This window comes from Bufo bufo, chromosome 4 (assembly GCF_905171765.1).
Source record: "Bufo bufo chromosome 4, aBufBuf1.1, whole genome shotgun sequence".
In the NCBI taxonomy this organism is placed as follows: Eukaryota; Metazoa; Chordata; class Amphibia; order Anura; family Bufonidae; genus Bufo; species Bufo bufo.
The window spans coordinates 624,122,246-624,140,831 of NC_053392.1; the positions used below are offsets into that span (position 1 = coordinate 624,122,246).

General features: G+C 48.8%; 1 protein-coding gene across 1 annotated transcript in view; it reads right to left on the bottom strand.

Moving 5' to 3' along the window:
- DAAM2 (dishevelled associated activator of morphogenesis 2) overlaps positions 1-18,586 on the bottom strand; it is a 278,066-nt gene that overhangs the window by 12,063 nt on the left and 247,417 nt on the right. The window contains 3 exon segments of the mRNA XM_040430767.1: positions 13,019-13,150; positions 16,123-16,183; positions 18,275-18,382. Coding sequence (XP_040286701.1) covers positions 13,019-13,150; positions 16,123-16,183; positions 18,275-18,382 — 301 coding nt within the window.

Genomic DNA, 18,586 nt, shown 5'->3' on the forward strand with positions numbered 1-18,586 from the left:
GGGCAATAGACTGTATTCTCCTGTCCTACAGTCATCCTCTCCCCTGAAATGGCTGATAACAGGGAGCAATAGACTGTATTCTCCTGTCCTACAGTCATCCTCTCCCCTGAAATGGCTGATAACAGGGAGCAATAGACTGTATTCTCCTGTCCTACAGTCATCCTCTCCCCTGAAATGGCTGATAACAGGGGGCAATAGACTGTATTCTCCTGTCCTACAGTCATCCTCTCCCCCTGTAATGGCTTATAACAGAGAGCAATAGATTGTATTCTCCTGTCCTACAGTCATCCTCTCCCCTGAAATGGCTGATAACAGGGAGCAATAGACTGTATTCTCCTGTCCTACAGTCATCCTCTCCTCTGAAATGGCTGATAACAGGAGGCAATAGACTGTATTCTCCTGTCCTACAGTCATCCTCTCCTCTGAAATGGCTGATAACAGGGGGCAATAGACTGTATTCTCCTGTCCTACAGTCATCCTCTCCCCTGAAATGGCTGATAACAGGGAGCAATAGACTGTATTCTCCTGTCCTACAGTCATCCTCTCCCCTGAAATGGCTGATAACAGGGAGCAATAGACTGTATTCTCCTGTCCTACAGTCATCCTCTCCCTGAAATGGCTGATAACAGGGAGCAATAGATTGTATTCTCCTGTCCTACAGTCATCCTCTCCCCTGAAATGGCTGATAACAGGGAGCAATAGATTGTATTCTCCTGTCCTACAGTCATCCTCTCCCCTGAAATGGCTGATAACAGGGGGCAATAGATTGTAGTCTCCTGTCCTACAGTCATCCTCTCCCCTGAAATGGCTGATAACAGGGAGCAATAGACTGTATTCTCCTGTCCTACAGTCATCCCCTCCCCTGAAATGGCTGATAACAGGGGGCAATAGATTGTATTCTCCTGTCCTACAGTCATCCTCTCCCCTGAAATGGCTGATAACAGGGGGCAATAGACTGTATTCTCCTGTCCTACAGTCATCCTCTCCCTGAAATGGCTGATAACAGGGGGCAATAGACTGTATTCTCCTGTCCTACAGTCATCCTCTCCCTGAAATGGCTGATAACAGGGGGCAATAGACTGTATTCTCCTGTCCTACAGTCATCCTCTCCTCTGAAATGGCTGATAACAGGGGCAATAGACTGTATTCTCCTGTCCTACAGTCATCCTCTCCCTGAAATGGCTGATAACAGGGGGCAATAGACTGTATTCTCCTGTCCTACAGTCATCCTCTCCCCTGAAATGGCTGATAACAGGGGGCAATAGACTGTATTCTCCTGTCCTACAGTCATCCTCTCCCTGAAATGGCTGATAACAGGGGGCAATAGACTGTATTCTCCTGTCCTACAGTCATCCTCTCCCCTGAAATGGCTGATAACAGGCGGCAATAGACTGTATTCTCCTGTCCTACAGTCATCCTCTCCCCTGAAATGGCTGATAACAGGGGGCAATAGACTGTATTCTCCTGTCCTACAGTCATCCTCTCCCCTGAAATGGCTGATAACAGGGGGTAATAGACTGTATTCTCCTGTCCTACAGTCATCCTCTCCCCTGTAATGGCTGATAACAGGGGACAATAGATTGTATTCTCCTGTCCTACAGTCGTCCTCTCCTCTGAAATGGCTGATAACAGGGGCAATAGATTGTATTCTCCTGTCCTACAGTCATCCTCTCCCCTGTAATGGCTGATAACAGGGGCAATAGATTGTATTCTCCTGTCCTACAGTCATCCTCTCCCCTGTAATGGCTGATAACAGGGGGCAATAGATTGTATTCTCCTGTCCTACAGTCACCCTCTCTCCTGAAATGGCTGATAACAGGGGCAATAGATTGTATTCTCCTGTCCTACAGTCATCCTCTCCCCTGAAATGGCTGATAACAGGAGGCAATAGATTGTATTCTCCTGTCCTACAGTCATCCTCTCCCCTGAAATGGCTGATAACCGGGGGCAATAGACTGTATTCTCCTGTCCTACAGTCATCCTCTCCCCTGAAATGGCTGATAACAGGGGGCAATAGATTGTATTCTCCTGTCCTACAGTCATCCTCTCCCCTGAAATGGCTGATAACAGGGGGCAATAGACTGTATTCTCCTGTCCTACAGTCATCCTCTCCCCTGAAATGGCTGATAACAGGGGGCAATAGACCGTATTCTCCTGTCCTACAGTCATCCTCTCCTCTGAAATGGCTGATAACAGGGGGCAATAGACCGTATTCTCCTGTCCTACAGTCATCCTCTCCCCTGAAATGGCTGATAACAGGGGGCAATAGATTGTATTCTCCTGTCCTACAGTCATCCTCTCCCCTGAAATGTCTGATAACAGGGAGCAATAGACTGTATTCTCCTGTCCTACAGTCAATATCTCCCCTGAAATGGCTGATAACAGGGGCAATAGATTGTATTCTCCTGTCCTACAGTCATCCTCTCCCCTGAAATGGCTGATAACAGGGGCAATAGATTGTATTCTCCTGTCCTACAGTCATCCTCTCCCCTGAAATGGCTGATAACAGGGGCAATAGATTGTATTCTCCTGTCCTACAGTCATCCTCTCCCCTGAAATGGCTGATAACAGGGGGCAATAGACTGTATTCTCCTGTCCTACAGTCATCCTCTCCCCTGAAATGGCTGATAACAGGGGGCAATAGATTGTATTCTCCTGTCCTACAGTCATCCTCTCCCCTGAAATGGCTGATAACAGGGAGCAATAGACTGTATTCTCCTGTCCTACAGTCATCCTCTCCCCTGAAATGGCTGATAACAGGGGGCAATAGACTGTATTCTCCTGTCCTACAGTCATCCTCTCTCCTGAAATGGCTGATAACAGGGAGCAATAGACTGTATTCTCCTGTCCTACAGTCATCCTCTCCCCTGAAATGGCTGATAACAGGGAGCAATAGACTGTATTCTCCTGTCCTACAGTCATCCTCTCTCCTGAAATGGCTGATAACAGGGGGCAATAGACTGTATTCTCCTGTCCTACAGTCATCCTCTCCCCTGAAATGGCTGATAACAGGGGCAATAGATTGTATTCTCCTGTCCTACAGTCATCCTCTCCCCTGAAATGGCTGATAACAGAGAGCAATAGACTGTATTCTCCAGTCCTACAGTCATCCTCTCCCCTGAAATGGCTGATAACAGGGGGCAATAGACTGTATTCTCCTGTCCTACAGTCATCCTCTCCCCTGAAATGTCTGATAACAGGGAGCAATAGACTGTATTCTCCTGTCCTACAGTCATCCTCTCCCCTGAAATGGCTGATAACAGGGAGCAATAGACTGTATTCTCCTGTCCTACAGTCATCCTCTCCGCTGAAATGGCTGATAACAGGAGGCAATAGATTGTATTCTCCTGTCCTACAGTCATCCTCTCCCCTGAAATGGCTGATAACAGGGGGCAATAGACTGTATTCTCCTGTCCTACAGTCATCCTCTCCCCTGAAATGGCTGATAACAGGGGGCAATAGATTGTATTCTCCTGTCCTACAGTCATCCTCTCCCCTGAAATGGCTGATAACAGGGGGCAATAGACTGTATTCTCCTGTCCTACAGTCATCCTCTCCCCTGAAATGGCTGATAACCGGGGGCAATAGACTGTATTCTCCTGTCCTACAGTCATCCTCTCCCCTGAAATGGCTGATAACAGGGAGCAATAGACTGTATTCTCCTGTCCTACAGTCATCCTCCCCTGAAATGGCTGATAACAGGGGGCAATAGACTGTATTCTCCTGTCCTACAGTCATCCTCTCCCCTGAAATGGCTGATAACAGGGGGCAATAGACTGTATTCTCCTGTCCTACAGTCGTCCTCTCCCCTGAAATGGCTGATAACAGGGGGCAATAGACTGTATTCTCCTGTCCTACAGTCGTCCTCTCCCCTGAAATGGCTGATAACAGGGGGCAATAGATTGTATTCTCCTGTCCTACAGTCATCCTCTCCCCTGAAATGGCTGATAACAGGGGGCAATAGACTGTATTCTCCTGTCCTACAGTCATCCTCTCCCCTGAAATGGCTGATAACAGGGGGCAATAGACTGTATTCTCCTGTCCTACAGTCATCCTCTCCCCTGAAATGGCTGATAACAGGGAGCAATAGACTGTATTCTCCTGTCCTACAGTCATCCTCTCCCCTGAAATGGCTGATAACAGGAGGCAATAGACTGTATTCTCCTGTCCTACAGTCAATATCTCCACTGAAATGGCTGATAACAGGAGCAATAGACTGTATTCTCCTGTCCTACAGTCATCCTCTCCCCTGAAATGGCTGATAACAGGGAGCAATAGACTGTATTCTCCTGTCCTACAGTCATCCTCTCCCCTGAAATGGCTGATAACAGGGAGCAATAGACTGTATTCTCCTGTCCTACAGTCATCCTCTCCCCTGAAATGGCTGATAACAGGGGGCAATAGACTGTATTCTCCTGTCCTACAGTCATCCTCTCCCCTGAAATGGCTGATAACAGGGGGCAATAGACTGTATTCTCCTGTCCTACAGTCATCCTCTCCCCTGAAATGGCTGATAACAGGGAGCAATAGACTGTATTCTCCTGTCCTACAGTCATCCTCTCCCCTGAAATGTCTGATAACAGGGGGCAATAGACTGTATTCTCCTGTCCTACAGTCATCCTCTCCTCTGAAATGGCTGATAACAGGGGGCAATAGACTGTATTCTCCTGTCCTACAGTCATCCTCTCCTCTGAAATGGCTGATAACAGGGGGCAATAGACTGTATTCTCCTGTCCTACAGTCATCCTCTCCTCTGAAATGGCTGATAACAGGGAGCAATAGACTGTATTCTCCTGTCCTACAGTCATCCTCTCCCCTGAAATGGCTGATAACAGGTAGCAATAGACTGTATTCTCCTGTCCTACAGTCATCCCCTCCCCTGAAATGGCTGATAACAGGGAGCAATAGTCTGTATTCTCCTGTCCTACAGTCATCCTCTCCCCTGAAATGTCTGATAACAGGGAGCAATAGACTGTATTCTCCTGTCCTACAGTCATCCTCCCCTGAAATGGCTGATAACAGGGGGCAATAGACTGTATTCTCCTGTCCTACAGTCATCCTCTCCCCTGAAATGGCTGATAACAGGGAGCAATAGACTGTATTCTCCTGTCCTACAGTCGTCCTCTCCCCTGAAATGGCTGATAACAGGGGGCAATAGACTGTATTCTCCTGTCCTACAGTCAATATCTCCACTGAAATGGCTGATAACAGGGGCAATAGACTGTATTCTCCTGTCCTACAGTCATCCTCTCCCCTGAAATGGCTGATAACAGGGAGCAATAGACTGTATTCTCCTGTCCTACAGTCATCCTCTCCCCTGAAATGGCTGATAACAGGGAGCAATAGACTGTATTCTCCTGTCCTACAGTCATCCTCTCCCCTGAAATGGCTGATAACAGGGGGCAATAGACTGTATTCTCCTGTCCTACAGTCATCCTCTCCCCCTGTAATGGCTGATAACAGAGAGCAATAGATTGTATTCTCCTGTCCTACAGTCATCCTCTCCCCTGAAATGGCTGATAACAGGGAGCAATAGACTGTATTCTCCTGTCCTACAGTCATCCTCTCCTCTGAAATGGCTGATAACAGGAGGCAATAGACTGTATTCTCCTGTCCTACAGTCATCCTCTCCTCTGAAATGGCTGATAACAGGGGGCAATAGACTGTATTCTCCTGTCCTACAGTCATCCTCTCCCCTGAAATGGCTGATAACAGGGAGCAATAGACTGTATTCTCCTGTCCTACAGTCATCCTCTCCCCTGAAATGGCTGATAACAGGGAGCAATAGACTGTATTCTCCTGTCCTACAGTCATCCTCTCCCTGAAATGGCTGATAACAGGGAGCAATAGATTGTATTCTCCTGTCCTACAGTCATCCTCTCCCCTGAAATGGCTGATAACAGGGAGCAATAGATTGTATTCTCCTGTCCTACAGTCATCCTCTCCCCTGAAATGGCTGATAACAGGGGGCAATAGATTGTAGTCTCCTGTCCTACAGTCATCCTCTCCCCTGAAATGGCTGATAACAGGGAGCAATAGACTGTATTCTCCTGTCCTACAGTCATCCCCTCCCCTGAAATGGCTGATAACAGGGGGCAATAGATTGTATTCTCCTGTCCTACAGTCATCCTCTCCCCTGAAATGGCTGATAACAGGGGGCAATAGACTGTATTCTCCTGTCCTACAGTCATCCTCTCCCTGAAATGGCTGATAACAGGGGGCAATAGACTGTATTCTCCTGTCCTACAGTCATCCTCTCCCTGAAATGGCTGATAACAGGGGGCAATAGACTGTATTCTCCTGTCCTACAGTCATCCTCTCCTCTGAAATGGCTGATAACAGGGGCAATAGACTGTATTCTCCTGTCCTACAGTCATCCTCTCCCTGAAATGGCTGATAACAGGGGGCAATAGACTGTATTCTCCTGTCCTACAGTCATCCTCTCCCCTGAAATGGCTGATAACAGGGGGCAATAGACTGTATTCTCCTGTCCTACAGTCATCCTCTCCCTGAAATGGCTGATAACAGGGGGCAATAGACTGTATTCTCCTGTCCTACAGTCATCCTCTCCCCTGAAATGGCTGATAACAGGCGGCAATAGACTGTATTCTCCTGTCCTACAGTCATCCTCTCCCCTGAAATGGCTGATAACAGGGGGCAATAGACTGTATTCTCCTGTCCTACAGTCATCCTCTCCCCTGAAATGGCTGATAACAGGGGGTAATAGACTGTATTCTCCTGTCCTACAGTCATCCTCTCCCCTGTAATGGCTGATAACAGGGGACAATAGATTGTATTCTCCTGTCCTACAGTCGTCCTCTCCTCTGAAATGGCTGATAACAGGGGCAATAGATTGTATTCTCCTGTCCTACAGTCATCCTCTCCCCTGTAATGGCTGATAACAGGGGCAATAGATTGTATTCTCCTGTCCTACAGTCATCCTCTCCCCTGTAATGGCTGATAACAGGGGGCAATAGATTGTATTCTCCTGTCCTACAGTCACCCTCTCTCCTGAAATGGCTGATAACAGGGGCAATAGATTGTATTCTCCTGTCCTACAGTCATCCTCTCCCCTGAAATGGCTGATAACAGGAGGCAATAGATTGTATTCTCCTGTCCTACAGTCATCCTCTCCCCTGAAATGGCTGATAACCGGGGGCAATAGACTGTATTCTCCTGTCCTACAGTCATCCTCTCCCCTGAAATGGCTGATAACAGGGGGCAATAGATTGTATTCTCCTGTCCTACAGTCATCCTCTCCCCTGAAATGGCTGATAACAGGGGGCAATAGACTGTATTCTCCTGTCCTACAGTCATCCTCTCCCCTGAAATGGCTGATAACAGGGGGCAATAGACCGTATTCTCCTGTCCTACAGTCATCCTCTCCTCTGAAATGGCTGATAACAGGGGGCAATAGACCGTATTCTCCTGTCCTACAGTCATCCTCTCCCCTGAAATGGCTGATAACAGGGGGCAATAGATTGTATTCTCCTGTCCTACAGTCATCCTCTCCCCTGAAATGTCTGATAACAGGGAGCAATAGACTGTATTCTCCTGTCCTACAGTCAATATCTCCCCTGAAATGGCTGATAACAGGGGCAATAGATTGTATTCTCCTGTCCTACAGTCATCCTCTCCCCTGAAATGGCTGATAACAGGGGCAATAGATTGTATTCTCCTGTCCTACAGTCATCCTCTCCCCTGAAATGGCTGATAACAGGGGCAATAGATTGTATTCTCCTGTCCTACAGTCATCCTCTCCCCTGAAATGGCTGATAACAGGGGGCAATAGACCGGATTCTCCTGTCCTACAGTCATCCTCTCCCCTGAAATGGCTGATAACAGGGGGCAATAGATTGTATTCTCCTGTCCTACAGTCATCCTCTCCCCTGAAATGGCTGATAACAGGGAGCAATAGACTGTATTCTCCTGTCCTACAGTCATCCTCTCCCCTGAAATGGCTGATAACAGGGGGCAATAGACTGTATTCTCCTGTCCTACAGTCATCCTCTCTCCTGAAATGGCTGATAACAGGGAGCAATAGACTGTATTCTCCTGTCCTACAGTCATCCTCTCCCCTGAAATGGCTGATAACAGGGAGCAATAGACTGTATTCTCCTGTCCTACAGTCATCCTCTCTCCTGAAATGGCTGATAACAGGGGGCAATAGACTGTATTCTCCTGTCCTACAGTCATCCTCTCCCCTGAAATGGCTGATAACAGGGGCAATAGATTGTATTCTCCTGTCCTACAGTCATCCTCTCCCCTGAAATGGCTGATAACAGAGAGCAATAGACTGTATTCTCCAGTCCTACAGTCATCCTCTCCCCTGAAATGGCTGATAACAGGGGGCAATAGACTGTATTCTCCTGTCCTACAGTCATCCTCTCCCCTGAAATGTCTGATAACAGGGAGCAATAGACTGTATTCTCCTGTCCTACAGTCATCCTCTCCCCTGAAATGGCTGATAACAGGGAGCAATAGACTGTATTCTCCTGTCCTACAGTCATCCTCTCCCCTGAAATGGCTGATAACAGGAGGCAATAGATTGTATTCTCCTGTCCTACAGTCATCCTCTCCCCTGAAATGGCTGATAACAGGGGGCAATAGACTGTATTCTCCTGTCCTACAGTCATCCTCTCCCCTGAAATGGCTGATAACAGGGGGCAATAGATTGTATTCTCCTGTCCTACAGTCATCCTCTCCCCTGAAATGGCTGATAACAGGGGGCAATAGACTGTATTCTCCTGTCCTACAGTCATCCTCTCCCCTGAAATGGCTGATAACCGGGGGCAATAGACTGTATTCTCCTGTCCTACAGTCATCCTCTCCCCTGAAATGGCTGATAACAGGGAGCAATAGACTGTATTCTCCTGTCCTACAGTCATCCTCTCCCCTGTAATGGCTGATAACAGGGAGCAATAGACTGTATTCTCCTGTCCTACAGTCATCCTCTCCCCTGAAATGTCTGATAACAGGGAGCAATAGACTGTATTCTCCTGTCCTACAGTCATCCTACCCCCTGAAATGGCTGATAACAGGAGGCAATAGATTGTATTCTCCTGTCCTACAGTCATCCTCTCCCCTGAAATGTCTGATAACAGGGGCAATAGACTGTATTCTCCTGTCCTACAGTCATCCTCTCCCCTGAAATGTCTGATAACAGGGAGCAATAGACTGTATTCTCCTGTCCTACAGTCATCCTACCCCCTGAAATGGCTGATAACAGGGGGCAATAGATTGTATTCTCCTGTCCTACAGTCATCCTCTCCCCTGAAATGTCTGATAACAGGGGCAATAGACTGTATTCTCCTGTCCTACAGTCATCCTCTCCCCTGAAATGGCTGATAACAGGGGCAATAGATTGTATTCTCCTGTCCTACAGTCATCCTCTCCCCTGAAATGGCTGATAACAGGGGCAATAGATTGTATTCTCCTGTCCTACAGTCATCCTCTCCCCTGAAATGGCTGATAACAGGGGCAATAGATTGTATTCTCCTGTCCTACAGTCATCCTCTCCCCTGAAATGGCTGATAACAGGGGCAATAGATTGTATTCTCCTGTCCTACAGTCATCCTCTCCCCTGAAATGGCCGATAACAGGGGGCAATAGATTGTATTCTCCTGTCCTACAGTCATCCTCTCCCCTGAAATGGCTGATAACAGGGGGCAATAGACTGTATTCTCCTGTCCTACAGTCATCCTCTCCTCTGAAATGGCTGATAACAGGGAGCAATAGACTGTATTCTCCTGTCCTACAGTCATCCCCTCCCCTGAAATGGCTGATAACAGGGAGCAATAGACTGTATTCTCCTGTCCTACAGTCATCCTCCCCTGAAATGGCTGATAACAGGGAGCAATAGACTGTATTCTCCTGTCCTACAGTCATCCTCTCCCCTGAAATGGCTGATAACAGGGGGCAATAGACTGTATTCTCCTGTCCTACAGTCATCCTCTCCCCTGAAATGGCCGATAACAGGGGGCAATAGATTGTATTCTCCTGTCCTACAGTCATCCTCTCCTCTGAAATGGCTGATAACAGGGGGCAATAGACTGTATTCTCCTGTCCTACAGTCATCCTCTCCCCTGAAATGGCCGATAACAGGGGGCAATAGACTGTATTCTCCTGTCCTACAGTCATCCTCTCCTCTGAAATGGCTGATAACAGGGGGCAATAGACTGTATTCTCCTGTCCTACAGTCATCCTCTCCTCTGAAATGGCTGATAACAGGGAGCAATAGACTGTATTCTCCTGTCCTACAGTCATCCTCTCCCCTGAAATGGCTGATAACAGGGAGCAATAGACTGTATTCTCCTGTCCTACAGTCATCCTCTCCCCTGAAATGGCTGATAACAGGGGGCAATAGATTGTATTCTCCTGTCCTACAGTCATCCTCCCACATGAAATGGCTGATAACAGGGGGCAATAAACTGTATTCTCCTGTCCTACAGTCATCCTCTCCCCTGAAATGGCTGATAACAGGGAGCAATAGACTGTATTCTCCTGTCCTACAGTCATCCTCTCCCCTGAAATGGCTGATAACAGGGGCAATAGACTGTATTCTCCTGTCCTACAGTCATCCTCCCACATGAAATGGCTGATAACAGGGGGCAATAAACTGTATTCTCCTGTCCTACAGTCATCCTCTCCCCTGAAATGGCTGATAACAGGGAGCAATAGACTGTATTCTCCTGTCCTACAGTCATCCACTCCCCTGAAATGGCTGATAACAGGGGGCAATAGATTGTAGTCTCCTGTCCTACAGTCATCCTCCCCCTGAAATGGCTGATAACCGGGAGCAATAGATTGTATTCTCCTGTCCTACAGTCATCCTCTCCCCTGAAATGGCTGATAACAGGGAGCAATAGATTGTATTCTCCTGTCCTACAGTCATCCACTCCCCTGAAATGGCTGATAACAGGGGGCAATAGACTGTATTCTCCTGTCCTACAGTCATCCTCTCCCCTGAAATGGTTGATAACAGGGAGCAATAGACTGTATTCTCCTGTCCTACAGTCATCCTCTCCCCTGAAATGGCTGATAACAGGGGGCAATAGACTGTATTCTCCTGTCCTACAGTCATCCTCTCCCCTGTAATGGCTGATAACAGGGAGCAATAGACTGTATTCTCCTGTCCTACAGTCATCCTCTCCCCTGAAATGGCTGATAACAGGGAGCAATAGATTGTATTCTCCTGTCCTACAGTCATCCTCTCCCCTGAAATGGCTGATAACAGGGGGCAATAGATTGTATTCTCCTGTCCTACAGTCATCCTCTCCCCTGAAATGGCTGATAACAGGGGGCAATAGACTGTATTCTCCTGTCCTACAGTCATCCTCTCCCCCCCTGAAATGTCTGATAACAGGGAGCAATAGACTGTATTCTCCTGTCCTACAGTCATCCTCTCCTCTGAAATGGCTGATAACAGGGAGCAATAGACTGTATTCTCCTGTCCTACAGTCATCCTCTCCCCTGAAATGGCTGATAACAGGGAGCAATAGACTGTATTCTCCTGTCCTACAGTCATCCTCTCCCCTGAAATGGCTGATAACAGGGAGCAATAGACTGTATTCTCCTGTCCTACAGTCATCCTCTCCCCTGAAATGGCTGATAACAGGGGCAATAGATTGTATTCTCCTGTCCTACAGTCATCCTCTCCCCTGAAATGGCTGATAACAGGGAGCAATAGACTGTATTCTCCTGTCCTACAGTCATCCTCTCCCCTGAAATGACTGATAACAGGGGCAATAGACTGTATTCTCCTGCCCTACAGTCGTCCTCTCCCCTGATCCCTGTAAGAGAGTACAGAAGGGCATCCTTCCAGGTGAGCTCACCCCGGTGCCTGGTGCCAGTGATTCCCCCTCCCGAGCACTGGATGCCATGAGCTCTGCCAGGACAGGAACCCACAGACCCTTGGAGACGTCACTTGTCGCTCTAAGCGCCAGAACTCGCACTTTCTAAAGACTCTGCTTAGGGTGAGGATTACGGAGGGTAAAGAACGTGAAATGTAAAATAAACAATCACCCTGCAGGAACGCGCCGTTCCCAATATTCGCCAAAATCTCAGCCTGTAATCAGCGACAAACGTTGCTGGAAAAATATAAAGTCCCCTATTAAAACCACACTGGCCCTCATCCTCACTGCAGGGGCCCCACTGACCCCACACACATGCAGCAATGGGTTCATCCTCTTCTGTCTCCTCTGAGTAAACTCAGCTACCGCCTTTCTGGACAGGACCTATAGAACTGTTCATCCTGAGCCCCCGCTTCATGTATATAATGACAGAGCTAGAGTGAACACTGACACAGGAAAGTGGAATAGGAAGGAATGTAACCTGTGGCGGTCAGGATAACATAGAATAGGCTGAAGATAATATTAAAATACTCAGGTCATCATGCAGCCCTGCATGCGTAGATCTGTTCAGTCTGAGCCTCCTGGTTCATGAATAGAATTCTAAAATTAAAACTTATAGAAAGAACAGGGAAGAATGGGAGGGGGGGGGGGTTCTGTATTACAAGACAGTACATTTAGAAGCCCTTCAAGGTGCGTGGGAAGCTGGGTGACAACCCCGTATATAACAGTATATATGTTATGTCTATAGAAAGAAAAAAAAGAAAAACCAAATAATTAAGATGGTGGCGCTGTTGTATTATATTAGTACCTATAGAAAAATGTGGAGCTGCTCCTGGTCATAAGTGGTACTACAAGTGATTAAAAATATAGCTGTAATGATGGGAGAATCCTCCAGTGTAGACAGGCTTCTTGAAGAGGCTCAGCAGGCTTTATTGTCAAATGACTACTACTCCAATCACATCTTATGCTGCATCCAGAACATTCCAGCGCATCCATGGAAACAGGGCATAGCATCTGTAGTCAATGTAAAACAGCTTAACTGCATTCCTTAAGCAGCCAACTATGAGAAATGTGACTGCAGCTCTAGATGTGACTGGAGTATAAGACATTAAGTAACTCGGGATCAGTAGTGCTGCGTTCCTGTTGTAGGTGATGGCGGCTCTTACCTTATCTCGGGCCTCACTCAGCAGGTCCTCGACCTCCGAGAAGCTGAAGCTGGCCACCGTGATGAAGTCACTCATTACTGGCACAAAATGGTCCTCGGGATTCCTGTAGTGGCGCTTCTGATACTCCAGTTCCTAAAAAATAATGAATGCAGAGATGAGTCCGGAGGAGACAGAGGAGTCCGGAGAGGACAGGGGAGTGCGGAGAAGACAGGGGAGTGCGGAGAAGACAGGGGAGTCCGGAGAAGACAGGGGAGTCCGGAGAAGACAGGGGAGTCCGGAGAAGACAGGGGAGTCCGGAGAAGACAGGGGAGTGCGGAGAAGACAGGGGAGTGCGGAGAAGACAGGGGAGTCCGGAGAAGACAGGGGAGTCTGGAGAAGACAGGGGAGTCCGGAGAAGACAGGGGAGTGCGGAGAAGACAGGGGAGTGCGGAGAAGACAGGGGAGTCCGGAGAAGACAGGGGAGTCCGGAGAAGACAGGGGAGTGCGGAGAAGACAGGGGAGTGCGGAGAAGACAGGGGAGTCCGGAGAAGACAGGGGAGTCCGGAGAAGACAGGGGAGTGCGGAGAAGACAGGGGAGTCCGGAGAAGACAGGGGAGTGCGGGGAAGACAGGGGAGTGCGGAAAAGAAAGGGGAGTCCGGAGAAGACAGGGGAGTGCGGAGAAGACAGGGGAGTGCGGGGAAGACAGGGGAGTGCGGAAAAGAAAGGGGAGTCCGGAGAAGACAGGGGAGTCCGGAGGAGACAGGGGAGTCCGGAGAAGACAGGGGAGTGCGGAGAAGACAGGGGAGTGCGGAGAAGACAGGGGAGTGCGGAGAAGACAGGGGAGTGCGGAGAAGACAGGGGAGTCCGGAGAAGACAGGGGAGTGCGGAGAAGACAGGGGAGTCCGGAGAAGACAGGGGAGTGCGGAGAAGACAGGGGAGTCCGGAGAAGACAGGGGAGTCCGGAGAAGACAGGGGAGTCCGGAGAAGACAGGGGAGTGCGGAGAAGACAGGGGAGTGCGGAGAAGACAGGGGAGTGCGGAGAAGACAGGGGAGTGCGGAGAAGACAAGGGAGTCTGGGGAAGACAGGGGAGTCTGGGGAAGACAGGGGAGTCTGGGGAAGACAGGGGAGTCTGGGGAAGACAGGGGAGTCTGGAGGAGGACAGAGGAGCCTGGAGGAGGATAGAGGAGCCTGGAGGAGGACAGAGGAGCCTGGAGGAGGACAGAGGAGTCTGGAGGAGGACAGAGGAGTTTGGAGAGGACAGAGGAGTCTGGAGAGGACAGAGGAGTCTGGAGAGGACAGTGGAGTCTGGCAAGGACAGGGTGGTCTGAAGAGGACAGAGGAGTCTGGAGGGGAACAGAAAAGTCTTGAATGGACAGAGGAATCTGAAGGAGGACATAAGGATCTGGACAGGACAGAGGCCTATAGAGAGGACAGAGGTGTCTGGAGAAGGCAGGGTGGTCTGAAGAGGACAGAGGGGTTTGGAGGGGGCAGAGGAGTCTGGAGAGGACAGATGTGCCTAGAGGGGACAGAGGAGTCTGGGGGAGGACAGATGAGTCTGGAGGAGGACAGAAGAGTCTGGAGAGGAGAGAGGAGTCTGGAGAGGACAGAGGAGTCTGGAAAGGACAGAGGAGTGTGAAGAGTACAGAGGAGTCTAGAGAGGACAGGGTGGTCTGAAGAGGACAGAAAAATCTGAAGGGGAACAGAAAAATCTTGAAGGGACAGAGGAATCTGGAGGAGGACATAGGGATCTGGACAGGACAGAGTCCTATGGAGAGGAAAGCGGTTTATGGAGAGGACGGAGGAGTCTGGAGAGGACAGAGAAGGCTAGAGAGGACAGAGGGGTCTGGGGGAGGACAGATGAGTCTGGAGGAGGACAGAGTAGTCTGAAGAAGACAGAGGAGTCTGGAAAGGTCAGAGGAGTCTGGAGAGGACAGAGAAGTCTGGAGAGGACAGAGGAGTCTGGAGAGGACAGAGGAGTCTGGAGAGGACAGGGGAGTCTGGAGAGGACAGGGTGGTCTGAAGGGGAACAGAAAAATCTTGAAGGGGCAGAGGAATCTGGAGGAGGACATAGGGATCTAGACAGGACAGAGTCCTATGGAGAGGAAAGAGGTTTATGGAGAGGACGGAGGAGTCTGGAGAAGACAGGGTGGTCTAAAGAGGACAGAGGGGTCTGGAGAGGACAGAGGAACCTAGAGGGGACAGAGGAGTCTGGAGGAGACACAGGGGTGGACTGGCCGTATACCCTACAGGGAAATTTTCTGGTGGACTGATGCCCTACTCAAGGTCGCTGGACAGGTACATAATCTGATGCTCTCAGCATTAATTAATGTAGGAGTATCAGGTACTTAAGTACCTGGCAAGCAGCTGCAGGTGCATCACCCTCCTCAGTATGGTGATAGGGAAGTATTTTATAGTGCACTGTGGTGTCTGGTTCTCCAGGAGAGGTATTCTGTGCTGCACTACGGTATTGCTGGCCCCGCCTACTTCTATTGTCCCTGGCCACTTATGGCTTGTGTTGGCCCTGCCTACTTGTGTTGCTCTGCCTTATATCAATTTGGATGGCCACTTTTAGTTTTTCCAGAGCCACTTTAAGTCCCCAGCCCGCCCCTGAGGAGACAGCGAGATCTAGAGGAGTCCGGAGGGGGCAGAGGAGTTTGTCATTTATCAGAGTCATTACACAAATAATATACACATATAGAACATTCTGGGGAACACATGACAAATACTCTATGAGGGGACCCTGTAGCCCCCTTTCTTTCTTGTTACCACCCCCTCCCCCCATAAACACTCATTTACACAATATTTTCGGTATAATTCTCGTCTTGTGTTCTTAGGAATCTCCTGTAATAACTCAGGATAAAGTTTCAAGTCTTTGTCGTCAATGTGGTTGAGCTGATGATATCGCTGTCGGCTTCCCAGCCCACCACAAGGAGACTCATCATTCCTGGAGGAGGTTCACAAGACGTCTCTGATCTCCGCACGTTACATGCAGCCGCCATATTTGGCCACAAATCCAGCAAAACCCAACTCATGGCCCCCCAAAATGCCACGCTATAACCATCTCCTGTGATTGCTCAGCGCGCTGATAATACAGGAGGTTAGGAAAGGTCCAGAACTACTCACCGACTCCACGGCCCTCAGTCCGGTCTTTATATTGTGCACGTCCTTCTCCAACTCGACCAAGCTGAAAAAGAAAAATCCAATATTTATCACCGTGTGTACACAAACCGGGCGTGTATGGCGACGCATAGGCAGGAAGGGAGTACCATAAACTTAAAGGGGGCTTCTGGTTTTATATGAATACAGAATTGAAAAGGTCTACAACTTCCTCATAGATTTTGGGGGTCATTTAGCAGTGTATTTAGGGTTAGTTTTTAGACTGGAGTTGCTATACACACCTGCGTAAAATTTAGGTAGATGGCGCACAGTAATAATAAATAAGTTGATAAGTTCCCTCCTTTGTGTTTCTATGCCTCACCATTTCTAAGACCTCTGCTTGCTGGCAATGAATGAGAACACTCCTGTTTACACCCAGAGACGGTAATCCTGCGCACAGCTCTTCCTGCTCTTGGCTGAGAAGTGGATACAATTGTATCCAATGTAGACAATGCTCTGGATGCCAGACTGATACATTGTAGCAAACCCTGCAGTCTCCATAGCCAACAATGCAGAATCACCTTACAGTCCAGTAATGGGCACCTCAGTGGAACGAGAAGGACCCCAATACAGGTGAGTGGAGTCTATCGGGCCCCCCTGGTGTCCACCACCTCACAGAGCTATGAACAGAAGCCACACTCCAGATGTGAACAGACACCTAGATTTGGATACTGCTTACACGTGGATTTCTGCTGCGCATGTGCAGTTTGATGTACTGTGAATATGCCACTAATCTGCCCCACACCCGCTCCTCCACGTGGCATCCGCAGGAATAAAAAACATTCCATTTATTTTTTCCAAATTTTCTTCCTGCGAGAAATTTTGTGCAGCATCTAAACAGGTTTGCAAAAAGCCCATCAACATACACAGGACACGGACCGACATTGGATTTCTATACGGAATTCACGCCTAAATCCGTGTTAAATCCACCCCTAATATATAATATATGCACCCATCTGCCGTATACCTCAGCAGCACACATCTCTCCCCTGTTCTGATAGTCCGTTACAATGTATCAGTCTGCAGCCCTGGCTGTTTAGCTTTACAGATTGCTATTTAGCTCTAGATGGCAGACATTGTAACAAAACCTCAGCTGTGAGAAGTATTGGGTCTGTATGTGTTTTTAGTGTCTTAATGTAATCATGAATGTTTCCATTCACTGACTGTGAACAGAGATGTTGAAAATACTGAGGAATTGAAAGACAACGTACAGTATTGTTAAGGGTCAATTCACACGTCCATATGTGTTTTTTTGCGGATCCGTAAAACACGGACACCGGCAATCTGATAGAAAATGCCTATTTTTTTTGCGGAACGGAAGTGCGGATGCGGACAGCACATTCCGGCCCCATTGAAAATGAATGGGTCCGCAGCTGTTCCACAGGATGCGGACCCATTTTGCGGACGTGTGAATGGACCCTAATGCTGGAAAACCCCATTAAAATCCCACAACTATTAAACCCAAAGTGACCCCCCCCCCCCCCCCTTCAGATAATATACGTAGAGCTTCCTGTGACCACTTCCGGAACCTGTAGCTATACACAAGGGGAAAGTAGTCACCCAGACAAGGAACCGCTCGGCAGGGAAGGCTCCGAGAAGAGACGTTTAGCTGTCTTTTGCTTCGTTAAGTCCTACAGATCACACTGTGACCATGCAGACGCTGTGGTGGAGCTCCCCTTTAAGACTGCTGGCGGCGGTCACCGCAGAACATCTGGCCGGCCTCGGCTCTCTCACCTGCTGCTCTATCTAGAGGCAGCGGCTCTTCGGCTCTTGGACGTTATCATGTTACGACCTGGCGGAGACCAGTCCCAGGCTGACCCCACAAGGGGAGTTATGAAAACTCAGATGCGAAGAAGACAAACAGGAACATCTGATTTGGCAGAACGGCCCGATCCAGGACAAGCAAACACGAGCCGCCGCCGCTGAGGTCACCAACACATTACAACAAATTATCCGGTATTTTTAGATTCACCACTTCAGCGTTTGTGGTCGGGGGTCCTGGAGAGTGAGGGGGATGTAAAACTGCAGGTCTGGCATTCAGGACACAAGGAAAGCTGGGTGACAATCACTGCAGGAGCTGTAATGGTGGCGGTGACTCTATAGGTGGGGGGTGACTTACTTGACTTTAGCCGCCTCGGAGAGGTGCTCGAGTTCCCCCTGGATGTTGAGGATGTCAGGGTACGTCTTCTCAAATATGATAATTAGGTAGTGCAAGAGGGTGATGTTCCTAGAAGAAGAGGAAACCATCAGCAATGGGTTAAGGAGCTAAAATCTGTCCTTCCTGATATCACATGACGGGTGGGGCACATAGCATCTATCAAAAGATTTCACCCCTGAGGGTATCTTTAACAGGGGTGCACCTGGAGGTGAAAACTGAAACGGCGCCCCCCAACGCCAATTTCTTAACACAATGAAAGCGCTCATTGCCCAT